The 21,309-nt window shown below is 41.4% G+C and overlaps 1 protein-coding gene across 3 annotated transcripts in view; it reads right to left on the reverse strand.

Annotated features, from left to right (window-relative positions):
• Positions 1-21,309, reverse strand: part of itpr3 (inositol 1,4,5-trisphosphate receptor, type 3) — a 311,298-nt gene that overhangs the window by 84,643 nt on the left and 205,346 nt on the right. For all 3 annotated transcript variants that reach the window (XM_068057164.1, XM_068057163.1, XM_068057162.1), the window contains exons 22-29: positions 19,597-19,793; positions 18,272-18,404; positions 15,828-15,885; positions 13,723-13,888; positions 7,927-8,076; positions 5,142-5,216; positions 4,337-4,462; positions 671-793 (exon numbers count right to left, since the gene is read on the reverse strand). In XM_068057164.1, the coding sequence (XP_067913265.1) occupies positions 671-793; positions 4,337-4,462; positions 5,142-5,216; positions 7,927-8,076; positions 13,723-13,888; positions 15,828-15,885; positions 18,272-18,404; positions 19,597-19,793 (1,028 nt within the window). The remainder of the gene's footprint in view (positions 1-670; positions 794-4,336; positions 4,463-5,141; positions 5,217-7,926; positions 8,077-13,722; positions 13,889-15,827; positions 15,886-18,271; positions 18,405-19,596; positions 19,794-21,309) is intronic.

Here is a 21,309-nt window from a genome sequence, read left to right on the forward strand (position 1 = left end):
ATAAGAAAACCAGCAACACTTGGAGACAGTGATTTAAAGGAGATGGTAGCATAGTGATAATGTCATGGAACTAATAATCCAGAGGCCCAGGCTAATTCCCTGGGGAGACAGGTACAAATCCCACCATGCCAGCTAGTGCAATTTAAATTCAATTAATTAATAAATTAAATTAATTAATAAAAATCTGGACTTGAAAGCTGGTCTCAGTAATGGTGCCATGAAACTATCACCGATTGTTGAAAAACCCATCTGGTTCACTACTTTCCTTTAGGGAAGGAATTCTGCCATCCTTACCTGGTCTGGCCTACATGTAAACCCATACTCACAGCAATGTGGTTGACTCTGAACTGCCCTCTGAAATGGCCGAGCAAGCCACTCAGTGTCAAGGGCAGTTAGGGATGAGAACAAATGCTGGCCTTGCCAGCGATGCTCACATCCCACGAAAGAATAAAAAAAATCTCATCATTGCAGGAAAATCTACTACCAAGGTTTGATACGGAATCACTAAAGTCTGTTTCCCAGATTTATCCAATGACAACAAGCTGACAATACATATTTGAATGGATATCAGTGTTTACTTAATTAAGACTTTAGGCATGGGCTACTGCTGTTCAAAGGAAAAACAACCTATGGACACAGACTAATCTAAATCCAGTGCATGGTTACTTACTCCAGGAGTCAAGAACAGGTTCAGGTGCTTGTAAAGCAGAGTCTGGTTTTCAGGACTTCCTGCACAGTACTTCTGAAGGAAATGGTGAGTGTACTTCAAAATCTCACACATTTTAACATCATTCTGCAATAAAACACAGCCTTTAATCACGATTTACAGAATAGACACAAATGATTATACTGAGAATGTAGTAAACAGCCTTTGAGGGTAAGTTCAATGTTGTTATGGAGGTGCTATTTAAAATTGGCCAGCTTTTCTTTCCCAGTGCCCCTCTTCTTTGCATCAATGGCTCTGTAGATTCATATTGGGCTGAATTTAGTCATGCTGGCGGGGCTCCCGGCGCCAGGCTTCAAAGGCAAGGGGAGCCCTGCTTTGGCCTTTTGGAGCTCTCCCGACGCAATTCAACGGTGCTCAGGCACTTAATTGCCTGATGCCAGGATCCCTGTCCCTTTAAAGATGGGAAACCCGCTTCCAAGAGCTACCCATCAATTAGAGGGCCAGCAGCTCAGTAGTAGCTGCAGTGCCACAGGGAGTGATGGCCATATATCCACCATTGCCTCATTGCCCCGAATACCTTTGGTTATCAGAAATCTATCACTCAGATTTAAAGTTAACAACTGACCCAGAATCAACTGCTTATGTAGAAGAGATTCCAAATTTCTACCACCCTTTGAGCGTAGAAGTGTTTCCTGACTTGACTCATGAAAGGTCTGGCTCTAATTTATAGGTTTTGTCCCCTAGTCCGAGATTCCCAACCAGTGGAAATAGTTCAAAAGCAAAATACGGCTGGTTCTACAGGAAGCCTGGGACCAGGCCCAGCGCTGGAGCTCGGGACCAGAGGTACTGAGGCGCGTTCGCTGGGGCCAGTCTGCAGGCTCTGGCGATGGAGAGGGGTGAGGGTGGGCTATGAGGGCAGGAGGGTGTTACTGGAGGTGAGGCCTTTGCCACCATAGGCCCTCTGTGGGTTACAGATTGCCCATGGAGGAGGCTCCACCCCCCACTCCCCAAGCCCACAGGGAGGCCACCTTGTTTCACTGGGCAACCTCACCGCATGGCAGAGGCCACCCACTGCTGGTTTAATTCCAGCGGCAGTGGGAAGAGGTCCATAAGTGGCTACTGCTTGGCCACATACGGGCCTCAATTGGCCTCTGGGCGGAAAGGCCGTCTTTGGCCTTTTCTGCTCCTGACTTAATCACGGTGCGATGAGAAGGCGACGGGCCCTCCACCCCCTGCCTTCCGTTGCAATTCTATGGGCCCCTCCCCACTTCCTTGTCCGTCTCCGGTGGGTCCATTAAATTCTGCCTATTGTGTAACATGAGCAGTCTGTCACATAGTAAGACACTGCCCACCTGAAAACATACATTGTGATACACAAGGAAGGTGCAGGCTCTTTGAAACACACTGCATTAGCCTCATAATGGCAGGGAATCTGCTCGGAGCTGCTCCACTGCTGTAACTCAGCTGGAAGTATGGTGGAAACACAGTTTGCAAGGGTTTCTGCCACACTTCTGACAAACTTGTGGTGTATTGGGGGCAGTTTCAAGGAAATTTCCACCTATGTCTGTAGACTCATCAAATTACCCTAACTGCCTATCAACCCATTGGCTAATACTGTGCTGCACACCTGATCTGTAGACCTATCAGATAGAACACATTGTGTTAACTCTACGGCCTGGAGATCCACTGGACAACATATTATGTTACCCAAGGCATCGATGCCTGGTTAATACCTATTATGTTTTATACAGGATATGTAGACCTATTGCACAGCTTGGAACCTATTGACCCATTGTGTTTCTGCTGGTGCTTTACTACAACAATCCAAAATTACTTCCACTATACTGCGCTCTCCTCATAGCCCTGTATTTTCTTTTGCTTCAGGTATTTGTCCAATTACGATGCAATGGTCTCTCCCTCAGTCACTCATGCTGCAAAGCATTCAATGTTCCAGCAACCCTCTGCATAAAGAAATATCTCCTACTCTTTTTCTTCATTCTCTTAGTGATGAATTTAAACGGATGTAAATGGATAAATGTATATATGTGTCCATGATTATGAAAATCAGAATTAAAATGGTCTTCTCGGGGCTCAGAAGTACAGTGTGCTGCTCGTAATTCTCATAAGATTGTTTCCATAACAACACATGATTGCATGATGCACAACCGATACAATGCAGCAATCACACTACCTGTCCCCGATACTTGCGCGACAGTGTTAAGGAAAGGTAAAGTAAATTGGGTGGTGAGAAAGTGGTCAGATATCATCCTGTCTGTAATTAAGATTGTCAACTCAGAAGTGAAGAGGTCACAAGAGCTGGCATGGCCTGGTTTCTGTCAGTGCCAGCATGTTGATAGATTCATACATGAGGTCAAGATCATGTTTGCAAGGAAGTGAACAATCTGAAGCAGCAGGGTGACTAATAATTCATTGGTGGTGTAATAGAGAAGAATTGTGGAAGAGCTAAAAGAAATGAGAAAAGACAGGTTAATCCCCAAGGAATGAGTGGGAGAAGATAGTCACCAGGGTGAGGCAGGGAATATTCCTCTTGAATCACATTGAGCATGGAAGGAAATATGAAGAGAGGTACAGAGGGAGACAATGGACTCATTCTTAAGGGACATAAGGTTGGGACAGCAATAGGAAAGAAATATGGTTGAGAATGGTTCCAAGGATGAAAACTTCATTTATGGAGATTGATTGGAAAAGTTGGGACTGTTTTCCTTGGAAAAGAGAATTCTGAGAGGAGATTTGATAGAGGCATTCAAAATCATGAGGGGTCTGGAGAGAATAGATAGGGAAAAACTGTTCCCATTCGTGAAAGGATCAAGAATGAGAGGGCACAAATTTAAGGTATTTGGCAAAAGAAGCAATGGCGACATGAGGAAAAACATTTTCACACAGTGAGTGGTTAGGATCTGGAATGTACTGCCAGAGAGTGTGATGGAGGCAGGTTTAATTGAGGCATTCAAAAGGGAATTAGATAGTTATCTGAAAAGGAAGAGTGTACGCCGAGAAGGTGGGGAGATGGCACTAAGTAAACTGCTCATTTGGAGAGCTGGTCAGACACAATGGGCCAAATAGCCTCCTTCTGTGCTGTAACGATTCTGTGACTCTGTGAATAATGCTAACTGAAGACAGATTGAGAGAGGTATGTTGTAGTAGATGGAGCAGATAACAGGAGGAATGGTTGCACGAGATAAAGGAGGAGAGGGCAGAGCAAAGCATGCAAATGACCAAAAAGGAATAGTAACAGTAGGAACCTGAGTTCCATAGTAAGAACTATTATGCACATGTTAATGAACGTAAGGGATATCTTAGAATATATGTCTGGTAGGAAACAGAATCAATCTCTTTCTCTTACACTCACACAACTATCAGCTGGTTCAATTTAGCACTGGCATAGGTCTCAGAGCAGGGGACTTGCTGACCCACTCAGTAGGAACTGTGCCTGGTCCAGGGAGGGGAGACTCAGAAATTGAGAAAATGAAGGAGTAAAATCTTGGAATAAAATTAAGCCAAACAATGAAATGGCAAAAAATATCTTCTACTGAAAGATTACTACTTACTGCTTAAGTTATCTTATGTGGCTGTCAGTCCTGTTCATTTTTCTTATTAAGTCACTGCCAGAATGTACAAAATCAACTTTGTATGTGGCAATATTCTTACCTTGTCATAAGGTACCTGTAGCAGATCCAACATCACTTTGTGGGCTCCCAAATTTTTCAGCAGCCTCTGCTGTTTCCTTCTAACTTGTTCTCCAACGCCACACATTTTATTCAGCCGCTCCAAAATCTGAAAAGATTTGCATTACAGATCAGCTCATGTGGGACTAACATCATGGCTGGCATTTGCACTTAACAATCTCTCACCTCAATTTTCAATATGACCTCTCTAATTCCTAGGTTATAATAGGACAATATCATAAATTTGTACTCCCTGCATGAAGTACAAATTCATAAAATTACTCCAATTACTCCTATTCAACTGACAAACTGTCTCATTATTACTGATTTTATATTGCTCATTCCTTTAACTTCCCCAGCTTCCTTAAGTCAGCATCTTGCTGCTTCCATTCCCCTGATGAGAGGCCTAGATGGCAACTTCAAGGAACTTAGCAATACCATTCCACAGCTGCCTATTAGAATATGCAATGCCCAAAGAAGCAGTGACAGGAGGGTCCATGTCCTGACTCCTTACACTGTTTCGATTCCATCTTAGCCATCCTGCTATGGGAAATCAATGAGCATGTACGTTTGTTCATACAGGATCAGTACGGAAAAATTGGAAAGCTAGTTATCTCCAGAATACTCTTGTACACCTCCTCCCAGTGATGGTTCAAAGAAGCCGAATGGGAGATCTGGGAACAGGTTTCAGGATGTCAGCCCACCTCTACTGCTAGGAGACCAGGGAATTGGGGAGATAAACAGACACTGTTAAATGCCCCCATACCTTCCAAAAGAAAACAACTCACCTCTTTGACATCTTGATAGTTCCCACTACTTTTCCCTCCTAATGTCTTCTCCAAAGCTGCATCATCAACAGGTTCCTGAAACATGAACAATAGTATGGTGGAATTAGACAGAAACGTGATTCGACTGATGCAGCAACAGTTTGCACACATCCAAGTACGGACCGGTGATTTTCATTAACAAGATGACAAAATCACGTTGTGTTAATTCATCTAGATAAGTGGCTCTTAAATCTGAACCAGGTGGCAAATTCTAAATAGGGCCATCTTGCAAGGTTGCATTTCTAATAGGGAGCCCGGCCCACCAGCTATGCAGATCAAGAAATCTTGAATTTACTGCCCAGAATTTTCTATTTGTTAGCTTTCTCCCCCAAATTTGCTGCCTGCTAACGCGGATGCCCACTGGAAACCCATTCTGGGACTTTTTGTCTATTCAACCTTCAGTGAAATTGTTGTAGCCTCCTCTTCGATTTCACAAGCCCTGACTCAACATCACCATCCACATGGTGCCATAAAAGTGCAAATTGTTGTTACACAAGATGCATATACCCACTGAGCCATTAGGGCATCCAGTAATCTCCTGTTGCACGTAGACTTTCCTTTGATCCTGTTCAAGAGGCTCAGTATGTCTGTTCTGCAGTACACGTCCTGAATTGTTAATTACTGTACAACACCACCACTTGTTGGCACAGCGATGGTATTGCAATTATAGATATTTCTAGCTGAACAAAACTAAAAGATCTCAAAGGATTTTTTTTACCTCAACAATAAAAGAAAACTGTTATCTTGATTAATATTCAATCCCTGACCTGCACCAGATGCACACATAATTTAGGCACAAACAATGTGGTTTAAAAGATCACAAGTTTTTGGGTGTAAGTGAATTTCGCGTGTAACTAAAATATGCCAAATCTCTTCGTTCTTTTATGTGTCCATCAAATCTTCCATCTGAACCCACAAATCTCTACCCACAAATCTAGCCAAATCAGTGAGATTACAAAAACAGTCATCTGCTCTATCTTCATTCATTCTTAGTAGGATTTTCCCAGGAGGGACACAATGGCCCTGATAGTCACTGGGATGGGGATTTGGAGCAAGGTCGTTGAGGGGGGGTGGGGAGGCGGTTGCCAGGAAGGAGTCATGATGAAGAAACCAGGAAGTCTCAGTTTCCCCAAATGTGTGGGGTGTTAACTCCATGGTGTGGGTACTTTCTTTAATAAATAGATACCCCACCCAGAAGCCAGCCTGATTGACAGATTTAGCTGCCTGTCAGTCTGGGAAATTCTGTGGCACAAGGCCACAGCCCAGGAGCTTGTAGGTTTAATGGTGGTTGGGAGGGTCAGGGTCATCAAAGATCATGGGGATTCGGGGAGAGATGGGGTGGATGATGGTTGGTGTTCCAGGAGGGTTGGGGAGAAGGAGATGGGAGCCTGGGAGAAGAGGTCATGGAGGTAGGAGTGTTTACAGGTTAGCTTGATGGGCCTGGATGAAACTCCTGCCCCTCCTGGCCCACAAGCAGTGCTAGAAAAGGTATCTACCTGATGGATCCAGTCCTTCACACTTCCTTTTATCTGCCAAAATGGGTTAAAAATTGAAATTCTGTTAAAATGAAGATACACAGCCTCTTTAAAAGGTTTTAATGGCCGGCTCGTCCCCTGAAAACAGGTTGATCATCTGCCCCTGATCCCACCTTTGGAAGTGGGAGGGTGGATTCCTATTTCAGACTCAGTCATTTTCCTGCAGTGGTTTTAACTGTCACTGACGCATTTATCCTACTTAGAAAGCAGATGGTGTTGAAACCTATTGTCCATGTTTTCTAACGTGATTGATTTTGCCATAAATGTGAGTTGTGACTCTTCCCATGAAAATGGCAATATGATTGATTTTGGAGAGATTAGAAACATTACATATCGTAAAATGACATTCTGCTGAAGCTTAATCAGCAGTGTTAAAAGGCCTTTTCATGTCTCATCAATGCCTGGACATTGAAACTGTGATGCTGAAATAGATGGTCACAAAACAATGCACAGGTTAACGTATTGGCATAAAATTCCCATTTGAATAGCATCATTAATCTGCTTGAAACAAACTATTTAATGACTGCCTTAAATTAGTGCACAATTGTACTTTATACCAACTCATTAACCGGTGGTGCTGCTATAGGAAATTGAACTCCCAGCTCATTCGTTTAATTACTACCTTGCCAGCGTGACCAGAAAGTAAAGTAAAACTAAGTAACATTTGTTAATCAATGAATGAGATCTGAAAGTTATAAATGCAGATGTTTTTTTAAGTAAGTTAAACCTTGGAATGAATACTTCCAAGCCATGCTATAACAATAACAACTTGCATTTATATAGCACCTTCACTGTAGTAAAGTGCTCCAAGGTGCTTCACAGGAGCATTATTCAACAAATGTGACACCGAGCCCCTAAAGGAGCTTTAGGAGAGGTGACCAAAAGCTTGGTCAATGAGGCAGATTTGTAAAGAGCATCTTAAAAATGGTGACACATAGAGAGGTTTAAGGAGGTTATGGCCTAGGCAGCTGAAGGCACATCTGCCAGTGGTGGAGCAATGCAAATAGAGGATGTGAAATAGGCCAGATTTGGAGGAGTGCAGAGATCGCAGAGGGTTGTAGGGCTGGAGTAAGAGACAGGGAGGGCCGAGGCTACCAAGGGACTTGAAAATAAGGATGAAAATTTTAAAATTAAGGTATTACTGGACCGGATGCCAATATAGGTCAGCAAGGATAAGGCATAAATGTATAGATGGTATAAAGGGTAGTTACCTCTGATTGTGGTTTTTTCCCTTCAGCTCCTCTGTTGCTCTTTTTGTCCACCCAGAGCTCGGCCTTTTCCACCATTGTACGCAGGCGATCCAAATCAGACTTGATGGCTTTGTAGTTATCAACATCTTGAGGTGATATAAGAAGCTGGACCTAACAGGAAAGAAAAATAAAGACATCATTTTCACTTCCACTAAGTAAAAGCATGAATAAAAAATTCTCTTTTACTGAGAGGTGGGGAGGAGTGGGAGAGGAGAATCAGTAACACCCAAATAGTGATATTGGTGTACAATGAAGTCACTTGATATGTTAATATCACAATGCAATTGTCAGGCTTTTATTCATTGTGGCAAGAATACCTACATTGGCCTGGTTTTAATTAGTGACTTTGGTCGGAATTTTATGCACCCCTCCTTAGCAGCAGGCAGGGAAGTGGGGGGAGATGAGGGGGTCCTGTAAAATCAGTTGGGATGGCAGGGGGTGCCATGCCCATTGCCTATCCGCTCCGCTGGTATCTTTCCAGTGGCGGGGAAAAGGCAGACAGCCCGCCCGCCCTTAGGCCAATTGAGACCCTTAACCACTTAAGGGCCTCTTCCTGCCGCCTTGGGAGGCAGCCCAGTAATACCTGGCAGCCATCTTGCGGGCTGGGGGGAGGGCCTCCTGATCAGGCCCTTGTGCCCCATGGAGGGCCACCACAGTGGCACAAGCCGCCCCCGCTGGAACAACTCCCCCACATTCTCATCAACCCTCACCTCCACCCGCCTTGCCAGGGCCTGGCTGATTGGCCCCACTGAGCCCCGACCCCACTTAACTTTCTCTCCAGCTCCATCGCTGGCTGGGTCTGGGGCCTGCTGCAGTCCCAGCAGTGGTCACTGCTCCTGGTGGCACTGCTGGGACTGAAGAGCTGCCGGCCCTCTGATTGGCCATTTTGATAAACACAGGCAATGTGATTTATTTGTTTAAATGCATGGCAGCAATTTTTTTAAAAATCCACCTGTTAATTATTTTTTAAAAATTCAAACAAACTATGAAAAGTGTTGAAAGGATTTTTAAGTCGCTGGATTTGTTCATTGAGTAATTTAACTGATTGGAAACATCACAGAAAAAACAAAGGCAACTCTTACTACTGTATCTACTTGGCAAGCTAGCTAAAGACATTCTACTGTAAATATATAATTACAGTGTTTCAGTCACATTATTTGTTCATTATGGTTTAATAAATACACTTGAATTCTGAAACAATGTTAAACTTAGAAGCAATATCTGATGTGCTGCTCTACTGCTTCTAAAGTGAAACTTTAAGGAGGTATGAAACAGTCCAGCAGCTAATAGCAATTCCCAATAGGATTTTCCTTTTTTTCATCTGGACATATTATCAAAAGCTTGCCTAGATCAAAGACAGACACTCACAACAGTAATTGTGTTGTGGGACGACCTTAAGAGCGGACCACCTTAAGAAGCTGTAAGTGAAGGTCACTAGAGGAAGTGATGCCACATCACACATGACCAGGGGTGTAGCCCAACAGAGTGATATGTGTTTAGATGTGGTTCATGCAGTAATTGTTTGTATATATATATATATGTTAAAATTTAAAGTATAATAAAAACCCAAGTTTTCTTTAGATATTATTTGTAATCCTGTGAGTCTTACAATAGTTCACATATCAAAGGAACAAGTAATGTTACAAAGGGGAATTGGGACGTAACTATGAGAGGGACCCAAGATATCAGATTCGGAATAACCTCAATTAAGAATGTTTAAAAAGACCCAAAATACATTGAATGAGTTAACACTCATGTTAAAAATGGCAGCTGGAAAATCTAGGCAGTTTCACAGTGGGCTCTGCATCTATAAAAGTCATCAGTAAAGTGCAGTCACATTATGAGATACATGCCTACATTCTTTAATAAATTAAAAGCAAAATACAGCAGATGCTGGAAATCTGAAATAAAAACAAGAAATGCTGGAAATACTCAGCAGGTCTGGCAGCATCTGTGGAGAGAGAAGCAGAGTTAATGTTTCAGGTCAGTGACCCTGCATCAGAACTGACAAAGGTTAGAAATGTAATAGGTTTTAAGCGAATAAATAAATTATTTATGCCTACATTCTTTGATTGCCATTAATGTAGAACCAGTGTTCTAAAATAAACAGGTTAACCCCAAATAAATTAACACTTTTTGGAAAACTGCAATGCTGATCAGCACTGACTGTGATTTACTTCAGCCTGTAATGTCACAACACACATCCACAGTCTTATAGTATTTAATATCAAATTGCAGTGAGCTATGAAAAACCTCTGAACTATACAATAATTAACCATGTAATCAAGCCAATGTAAACTTAGTTCAATCCCCCATACTTATAACTTTGTTACACACCTATAATGAGCATGCTGGAGAAAAAGGAAATAATGATATGGATTTTGCAGTAGAAATGACAGTGAAATTGTAAGCATTTGCCATCATTACTAATAGAATCATAGAATCGTTACAGCACAGAAGAAGGCCATTCAACCCATTGTGTCCATACTTGCCCTCCTAAGCAAGAATTCATGTACTGCCACTCCTCCACCCTCTCCCCACAACACTGCATATTCCACCTTTTCAGATATTTAGAATACTTAGAAAATGTAGAAAAATTTACAGCACAGGAGGAGGCCACTCTGCCCATCGTATCTGCCCCTATTGAAAAATGAATCACCCAGCCTAATCCCATTTTCCAGCACTTGGTCCATAGCCCTGGACGTTATGGGACTTCAGATGCATATCCAGACACTTTTAAAATGACTTGAGGGTTTCTGTCTCTACTACCCTTTTATGAAAGGTCACAGACCTGAAACAAAATTCTGTTTCTCTCTCCACAGGGCTGCTGAGTATTTCCAGCACTTCCTGTTTTTATTACAAAAAACAGATTATCTGGTCATTTTCACATTGCTGTTTGTGGGAGTTTGCTGTGCACATACTGGCTGCTGTGTTTTCTGCATTACTACAGTGACTACAGTTCAAAAAGTACTTCATTGGCTGTAAAGCACTTTCAGACATCTGGTGGTCATGCAAGGCACTATGTAAATGCAAGTCTTTCTTTCATTATAATAAAGAATCCACATATTTTTTAAAATTTTACTTCAGTTTGTTTATCTTCATTTTAGCTTCTGTCTTAATCCAATCATAAAATCATTTATTTTGTTATATGATAATTTAAATTAAAAGCAAAGGAACTCAGTGTTTTTAAGTTCCTGGTTTGCTGTCTGTCAGAATACTTCAATATGATTGGCTGCTTATCCTGTTTGCTGCTATCACTGTTGCTGGATGCCTGGAAATCCTGGACTTAGTGCCAGATTTAAACAGTCGTTAGGAAAAAGGTAATATGCGCCATACAGATCGCTAGATCTTTGTGGGTAGGTTTCTTTGAGGTCAGTGTCGAGCGCCATTGCTTCGACACTGACCCCAAATCCAGCCTAATGTTCATGTCTTTCCATCTAGTAAAAACATCCCACAGATATCAGATAAGCAAGGAGCTAATGTGAGGAAAGATCTTGTAACAGTCTCCATCACGAGGGGCAAAGTATTTGACAAAATAATGGGACTAAAGGCAGACAAGTCACCAGGACCTGATGGCCTACATCCAGGGATTTAAATGAAGTGGCTGCAAAGATAGTGGAGGCATTGGTTGACATATTCCAGAACGCACTGGATTTCAGGAGGGTCCCAGTGGATTGGAAAACCGCTAATGTGACACCCCTGTTCAAGAAGGGAGGGAGACAAAAAGCAGGAAACTGTAGGCCAGTCAGACTAACATCGGCCATTGGGAAAATGCTAGAGTCCATTATTAAGGAAGAAATAGCAGGACATTTAGAAAAGATTAATGCAATCAAAGAGAATCAACATGGTATTGTGAAAGGGAAATCATGTTTGACAAATTTTCTAGAGTTCTTTGAGGATATAACAAGCAGAGTTGATAAAGGGAAACTGGTAGATGTAGTGTATTTGGATTTCCAGAAGGCATTCGATAAGGTGCCACATAAAAGATTATTGCACAAGATAGAAGCTCAGGGTATTGGGGATAATGTATTAGCATGGATTGAGGATTGGTTAACACACAGAAGACAGAGTCAGGATTAATGGGGCTTTTTCAGGTTGGAAAGACATAACTAGTGGAGTGTCACAAGGATCAGCCCTAGGGCCTCAATTATTTACGATCTATATTAATGATTTGGAGGAGGGGGTAGAGTGTAATATATTCAAATTTGCTGACGATATAAAAATAGGTGGGAGGGCATGTTGTGATGACATAAGGAATCTGCAAGGGGATATAGATAGGTTGAGTGAGTGGGCAAAAACTTGGCAGATGGAGTTTAATGTAGGAAAGTGTGAGGTCATGCACTTTGGTAGGAAGAATCAAAAGGCAGACTATTATTTCAATGGAGAGAGACTCCAAAAAAGTGCAGCACAGAGGGATCTGGGTGTTCTTGTGCATGAAACACAAAAAGTTAGCATGCAGGTGCAGCAAGTAATTAAGAAGGCAAATGGAATTTTGGCCTTTATTACTAGGGGGTTGGAGTTTAAAAATAGGGAAGTCTTGTTACAGGGTGTTGGTGAGGCCGCACCGAGAGTAATGTGTACAGTTTTGGTCCCCGTATTTAAGAAAGGATATACTGGCATTGGAGGCAGTTCAAAAGAGATTCACTAGGCTGATTTCTGAGATGAAGAGGCTGACTTATCAAGAACAACTAAACAGGTTAGGCATTTATTCATTATAGGTTAGAAAAATGAGGGGTGATCTTATTGAAACATACAAGATTCTGAGGGGACTTGACAGGGTAGATGTTGAGAAGATGTTTCCACTAGTGGGGGAATCTCAAACTAGGTGACATAGTTACAGAATAAAGGGACACTCATTTAAAACTGAGATGCAAAGGAATTTCTTCTCTCAGAGGGTAATGAATGTCTGGAATTCTCTATCCCAGAGAGTTGTGGAGGCTAGATCACTGAAAGTGTTTAAAGAGGAGGTAGATAGATTTTTTAAATATCGGGGAGTTGAGGGCTATGCGGAGCTGGCATGAAAGAGGAGTTGAGGTCTGGGGCAGGTCAGCCATGATCTTATTGAATGGCGGGGCAGGTTTGAGGGGCCGAATGGCCTACTCCTGCTCCTGTTTCTTATGTTCTTTTGTTATGTTCTTATTACACACATCACTTCTGTTTAAAAGGGCTATATTCAGTCACCCAATGTAACATGTAAATAAGCATATAAAATAGAACTTCAGTTGTTTATTAAGTAGCCATTTAAATCCAAGTTGGATCTGTCGACAATACCATGTCATTTAGCAATTCAATGACTGGCCACTAGATTCAGTACTGATTTTTTTTCAGTGAGAAATTGTACAGGATTTCACACGCCTTGGATTCAGTGCAACAGTTGAGCATCTAGGTTCTGGTACTGATACAACTTGCGTCAGTACAAAGACAATACTGGATTTAGATGTTAATTTGAATGATCTAATATCTGTGTTTCCTTGGTAGAAATTGGAGAAAATTTATGGAAATGAGGCCCAGTTGTTAAGGTTGGCTGAGCCTCTGCTTCCCCATTAAAACTGAGGGCAATGTGCCTCCCTCTGACCTGCAAAAAGCCAGGTCTCTTTGCTTTATGCATCTTGGTCACAGGTCAGGCACTTTAAGGAAAGCACTTCCAAACTGGAAATTTGCAAACTGCATCTACAGGCCATTTGTCTGCAGCCCCAAGCCTGTTACAGGTATAAGTTTGATATTTGTCCCTCAACGGTAGGACAATCCATTCCTCACCTGTTTAAAAGTGGCTAGCAATTCCTGTCTTTGGCTGAAATGTTTGAAAAGAAGCTGCAGAGATCCAGAAATAAGTGGTGGATAATCATGCATTGTCAGGTGAATGAGTACTCGCAGAAACATTGTGCCCCCCTCATCATCCACCTCCAGTGGACTGCTGTTTTTGCTGAATAAAAGAAAATGAAGAACATGAATAAAACATGATGAGAAGCACTAAAACAATGAAGTGGTTTACTACACCCAGTACTGTCCCATCACCAAGACAGGGACTACCACACTCAAGGATTTCATGTGTTATTACTGGAGGCATGCCAGACATACATTTACAAGCTTAGTCCTAGTAAAGATGTGGCTTAGATCTCAAAATCAGAAGTAAGTCAAGACGCTAAAAAAGCAAAGAGGGAAGTGTCTGGACAGAGGCTGAGATTAAATACAATAAGGGTCAGATCTGTTGGGTCATTCATGAAAGGATCATATTTTAGCTCCAATGATATCCAGGCAATTTTTGGGGTGGCATCCAATGCTCACTCGAAATGTAACTATCTGTCCTTGGCAAGACTCTGACAATATTTGTTTAGAATCTCAATCATGCAACTGGCCACAGCTAAATAACTGATGATTTTTTAAAATTTCATCACGGTAGAGGTAAAATAAAGCAAAGTGTCTACTACACAGCACAAGTGGAATATGAACAAAATTAGGATCGAGATCCAGTGCCATAGTCACTGAGATAGTATTGAGAATGAGTGCCTGATGTGATTATGGTTTAAAATTGTGTGCACTTCATGGGACCACTAAGCAGTGATGTGACTGTGTCACCATTTAAACACACTTGAGGCAGTGCAGCAAGCTTTTGATGCCTGGCACTGAGCATCATCTCTAGGATTGTAAGTTTTCTCAGAGGGGTTACAGGTACAGCTATGTCTGTAATGGCATTTAGAAGTGGTTTTGCAAAGCAATGATGCCTCCATTCTCTTTCTCCATTGTATAGAGCCTGAACCCCTCACACTGATGAGGCAAGCTTTCTTTCCATTTTCTTAATTCTTCTTGTCAGGGTATGAGGTGGGGATCAGTGACATTTTACACAAAAGAAAATGAACATTGGAACTATGATGACTTCTTGGTAGAATCAAGCAGTGTGATTGTTTAAATGCAGCAGGAGGCCGTTGTCTGTGGTCACATGCAAGGACTGTTTGTCAAAGTGAATCAGCAGAGAGTGTAAATGTTAATACACTATGCGAGACCAACACTGGTGCCACTGAATTCCCAATGTGCAGGTCTTGCCGATTCGGCTGCAAGCCAAATGTAAAACTGCCAGGAATGACAGAGACCAGATGCCAGGAAGACCTCGCAGCCTTATATATATTTTTTATTTTATTTTATTTTTAGAGATACAGCACTGAAACAGGCCCTTCGGCCCACCAAGTCTGTACCGACCAACAACCATCTATTTATACTAATCCTACATTAATCCCATATTCCCAACCACATCCCCACCATTCTCCTACCACCTACCTACACAAGGGGCAATTTACAATGGCCAATTTACCTATTGACCTGCAAGTCTTTGGCTGTGGGAGGAAACCGGAGCACCCGGCGGAAACCCACGCAGTCACAGGGAGAACTTGCAAACTCCGCACAGGCAGTACCCAGAACTGAACCCAGGTCACTGGAGCTGTGAGGCTGCGGTGCTAACCACTGCGCCACTATGCCGCCCACATGAGCCATATTTGGCTCGTAGCTGACTGGGCAAGGCCTGTGCTTCGGGAACCTGGCAGCATCAACACATTAAAAAGGCATCCCAAAGGATTTATTCATGTGATACAACACCATCGTGCACATCATGTGGAAGGGCAGTGATACGTAAAGGAGTTTTCTTGGTACACATATTCTAATGTTAACTGAAAAGTGTGGTTGGGAATTCTTATGTGAATGAGAAACTGCTGAGTACCAAAGGTATCGTCAACAATTGGTATCATTACATTTGTGGCAAAAGATATATACTGTGCTTCTCCATGGATCCTTTATTCTACCTTCATATTTATAACTCCAATTGCTGCAATTTAGAAAAAAAGAAGAATCAAAGTAATTATCAGGACACTTACCCAACCACAAACATTAATTCTGCTTGCTCACCAATATGATCCAGGTTTACTGCTGTGACTGAAAAGATAAATATTGAGTTCAAGTAACATTCCCCAATAATTTAAGTCAGTGAGAAAAACATTCCCCATAATTCAGTCTCAAGTTATTCGTGGTAGGATTCAAATTAACTGGAGTTGCGGACGTAGAGTTTTAGCTTAAATTGGTTCCATGCTGAGGTTTCTGCAAGTTATATAATAGGATAGAAACAATGACGTAAGGTAAGCACACCAATTGTTGGGCCAGATTTTGCAGTCAGCGGCGAAGCAAGGGCACTCGCTGCTGACCATGAAGTAAATCTCACTAAGAGATCGATCAGTCTCTCTGGTGAGAATTTCACCTCTATCGCCGTGTGGCGATACGGCAACTGATTGCAGCGTTCTTTACCAGGCATTCACAGCAAGGAACAGCAGTGATGTCATCAGGCTTTCCAAGCAGCCAATCATATTTCAGAATTTTCACAGGAAACTAAAAGCACGAAAATAATTTTTTACATACAGCAAATTAGAGATTGGGACATAAACATGGGGTAAAGGTAGAAGGTAAAATATTTTGAAAAAACATTTAACAGCATTCCATGATTATAAAATTATTTTTTCAGGGTCACTTCTGTTGTTTGTCAAATTGTATTATTCACAGTGCCACTAAAAACCCAGTTACACCTGACTGAAAAAGATGTAACTTTTTATGGAGTTTTAAATGGTGATGTGGGGCGGGAAAGTTGAAAGTGATTGCTGGCTCTGGGGGCAGACTGGCCCTTAATGAGCTCACAACAAGCTCGTTACCAAGATTAATTGGACATTGATGTGAACTGGGCGGGTTATGGGTCCTGCCTTCTCCCTTCTGAGCAAAATCACTGACTTTCAGAACAGCATTGGGAAACTGGAACAATGGCTGGCGCCACGAAATGACGCACCCACTCACCTCTGTTCCTACCCCATATGAGGGCGTAAATCCTGTCCTCAGTAAAGAAAGAGAGATATATAGGGAGGAGTGGTGAGACACACATAGGCCTTGATATTCACAGGGAGATGGGGCGAGAGCTGGGGTGGCTGAAAGCTGCCAAAGAACCCAGTGAGACCAGGGACGCTCTGGTCTGGCGGAATTTAACAGCAGGACTTCATTACCATTTACTTATTCCACTTCCCAGCCAATCAAATTGACAGGAAAACCAATGACAGGAGGCTGCAGTCAAGGACCATCCCCAGCAACCAGGAGGTGGACAGGCTTTGTGCATATCGGGACTTGGGGATTGGTGGGGGGAGAAAGAGAGAAGCCATCAGATGGTCAGGCTGGGGAGGTCAGCAATCGTGCCAGGAACTAGACAGAGGCCATGATCAGCAGAATGGAGGCCAAAGGCTTCGATGAGGGCCAGGGAGTATCAGTTATAGGAAAAAAATGCCATATGGAACTACTTTGAAGTCCAAACTTCAGAGAATCACAGACAGGCTAGAAGACATATGACATACAGAACAGAGAAGGCAACATCAAGGAAGAGAGAATAAGGGAAAGAAAATGGGAAAGGGAATCGGGGGGGCAAACAAAGATACAGGAGAGGCAGCAAAAACACATGAGATGCACAGAGAGGCAGAAAGAAAGATAAACAGAAAAGTGAAGACAAGAAGAATGAGAGAGTGGGAGAGAAGCAGTGAGATAGCTGCAAAAGATGCAAGACTTTAAAAAAAAAGTCATAATCAATGTTACAACAAATTAACTAGCAGCATTTGAAAATTTGAATTTTTAAAAAAATTTTAAGATAAAAACTTTGATTCCATTCCCAAACCAGTGACCCAAAATAAATTTGCACTCTTATACCGGGACAACATTTAAATTAATACACATATTGCTAACAGCGTAAACAAGTTGTGTGAAATATATGTCATAGATTTCAGAGTGTTGGAGCGTCACTTCCTACAACATCTGTTTCAGGGATTGTTGTTAGATGCTCCCTCGAACGGGCAATTGTTCCTGCACTGCACAGTTGTAGAAGTTAGAACCTGCTGTAACAGGGTAGAACAGCTTAATCTGTTCTGGCATTGGAGAAAGATTTCACTGCATACTACAAGTTAATAATATCAGAAACATTGTGGGAACATTTACTCTCTATACTATTTTGTTTTCTATACCTTTATTCAGAGGGAATCTTCAAGCTATTTCTGATGTCACTGATAAACAATGACCAGAGGAAATCTTACCTGCCAAACCAATAAAATGTCGACTAAACAGTTTTTTTTATAGAACCGAAGGAGCACAATACACACAGGGAAGCTGGCGACAGGGTTCAGAGTGTTTAAAAACTACTGGACACCTCACAGAGTACTCAGAATTCAGTCATGCTGAGCAGATGAGTTGTTTCTACAAAAAATTCATGTCAAACAGTCCTGAGAGGTAAGTTATTATTTGTTACCTGTTGACTCCATAAATGTAGCGATGGTGCCATCGGCTGTGCTCTCTGGTATAGGGTTGCTGTCAACAAATTCCTTTTTGAAAATTGACAGCAGGTATGAAATTCTGAAGTCTAACCTGACATTAAGGATGAACTGAAAAGTAAAGAACTTAAATTAATTCAGTGAACAGTCTGTCCATGGTGGTGGGGAAATGGGGAAAGAGGAGTAAATGAGCATTTTCCTCCAGTCTTCACTATTTTGGATCTGTTTCTTCTGGGAAATTTCAAATCACTGACTGAATCTTTCACAGATTGCCATTCAACACTAGCTCAACGCAATTGAGTTAATGGTTCAAAAATGACTTGGAGGTTAATGCAATGCCTAGATAGCATTTATCCTACTGGATAGCACAATATCTCACTTGGTAGCAGCTTGACCTCTTTACTTCAGTGAATCATTTTCTTAAATAAATAACTCAGAGAGCTCAAATGCATTCTCAGAAAAGCAAAAGTGCCCCTTTTTATTGGGCCTCAAATAAAACAGAATTTATTTTTAAAATGTTCAGTTGAAATCTGCCAAGCTGTCTCTTTGACATGTTTGAACCCATTCATTCCAAAGGAAGAACCCATAGAAGGTGCACTTTGAGATCAGAGCATGCCCCCTTACTTTATAAATGTCCTTATTCTCATTCCAATTATTACTTTACAACCCCATGGATTCTATCAGGTATCCACTCACACCACAGTTATTCTCTTCATGCTGGCAATGGCATATCAAGGGATGGTTCTACGGAGAATCCTATGAGACATTTTTACTTGAACACATTCTTTTCCTTTTGTTTCCACTTCAGGAGAATGACATTTGTGCATTCGCTCCCTCCCTTTTTTAAAAATTTCTGCATCAACTGCCCATCTCCAGTGCTGAGCAAAGCTGTAGTGTGAACACATGGACTGATTCCAGCTTTAATCTAACAGCAAATTCATAGTCCTACATTTTTACAGGTCAGTGAAGCTTTCATCTTCCTTCACGTTCAGCTGTTTATATTAATGACTACAGCCAATGTTAGGAGAATCGCATGTCTTAGGCCACTCCATTTCTCTAATGTAAAAGTGGCTATAAATAGGGATTTAAAAATCACTTACTTAGTAGTTGGAGAGCACCCAAGCTAGCAAAAATGGGCACAGCTTCAATACAGAGCAGTATTCTTAAAAATACTTAAAACATACTGCAAATATAGATTAACTCTGACCTACACTGTACAGAATGTATTAGTATCAAGACCTTGACAAAAAGGATAAAAGTAAAAGATTACGATGGTAACTGTGGATCCAATGATCATTCATACCTGTAAAATCTCCAGGATTTTCAGCTTCGTATCCATTACAGTGATGTTTTTACTGTCAGGAATATCTTTCGGTTTTATCTGTGGTTCAATGTGTACACTGGGACGTGCAACAGGACCAAAGAGAGACTGTTTCCTGTTGAGAACCATAGTGGATACTATCTGTCCAACTCCGTGGATTGATTTCTTCATACTTTTCCCTGAAATATAGGAAAGAGGTGGGTCTGGGGGTTGACAGGGCTGGAGCCATACAATGTTATGCGAATATCCCAAGAGCCAAGTAATTTGGACATGTAATCTATTAATGTACAGACCAGTTTTTTCCCCAATTTTTTAATTTAGGCAATGTCAACTTAATTCTATTGCATTTTTCCTTATACATCATCTAAATAATGATTTTATGCTAAAAATGATAATTGGAATCACAGAAAGGTATAAAATTATAATTGGTTTCTTAAAACTGAGCAATAACAAATAATAAACAGGGCAAGGGCTCTGAACATCTTTAAAAACTACTGAAGATTCAACAGCAGTTAAAAGAAATGTTAGCAATGAGATGTTACTCTTACTGCTATTATTTTTTGATTCCCTGCTATTGCAAGGTAAGGAATTATTTCAGTATCCAAAGGACTTGCCTTTGTTACTGTGACTGAAGCCACAACTAGCAGTTGCTTTAGCATCGCCAATCATAACACAGAAAGGGAGCCTGCACTGGAACAGAGAAAATAGCAGAGCACATAAGGCATCATCATTTGGTTGAAATGGTGGACTTTTCAAAATCTGTACCTGGTTTGTAATGGTGTTGTTCAACATTAGTAGCAAAAGCATTAAAACATTTGCATGACATTCCTTTGTCTGCTATTTTAATGATGGTACTGATCTGTTTAACATGAATGGATTAAAATAGCGAGCAACAAATTTTACAGGAACACATTACCACATTCATCATTAAGGTCACCAATGAATTTCAACCCTAAACTGGGTCAGAGCTGTGTATTCTGTACACACTGTGTCAATTCTTCAGTGTTTGGTGTTCAGAATCTGAATTCTCATTTGATATTTATAAAAGTAGGCATTCAAAGGCATCAGCAACTTATTTTATATGATCTGAGAATTCCTACAAAAATTGTTAATTTGTAATGGCTCATAATGTGCACATAAGAATGATTGTGTGATTAAGCAGATATTGAGTAAGAAATGGGAAATTGGAAAATCTGCATCATGCAGGTTTAGATAGTGCTTTTTTATATATACAAAATATTGCAATGTCATCTTTCCAAATTGCTTGAATGGATATTCTGAAACTGAGTGATGTTGATCCTGGTGAATGTATTTCTGCACTGGTTATATTTTGAAAGTATTGTAAATTTTCAGTATATATTGGTGCAATACCTTTATATCACCTAGTTTCTGTCATTGTGCCACCTGACACCACTTTTGATTGGGGCTTCAAATGGCCAGCCAGAAATATACAATGTAAATCAGGATCCTATGCAACAGAACCTCAAAACAATTTTTAAGTGCCTGTGGGCAAAGTGCGCAGTGTCCAGAAGTACAGGATGCAACCCTTAAAGGGACTGGTGAAGGTCATTCCAAAAACAGGTATTTCGGCAACTTTTGCGGGGCCAGGAGTAGCTTAACACCTCCTCTGGCCCCACAAAAATCAACGTGCCCAACGTCCAACTTTTAGTGGCCTCCCTCAGGTACACCCCCACT

This window comes from Heterodontus francisci, chromosome 25 (genome assembly GCF_036365525.1).
Source record: "Heterodontus francisci isolate sHetFra1 chromosome 25, sHetFra1.hap1, whole genome shotgun sequence".
NCBI classification, from domain to species: domain Eukaryota; kingdom Metazoa; phylum Chordata; class Chondrichthyes; order Heterodontiformes; family Heterodontidae; genus Heterodontus; species Heterodontus francisci.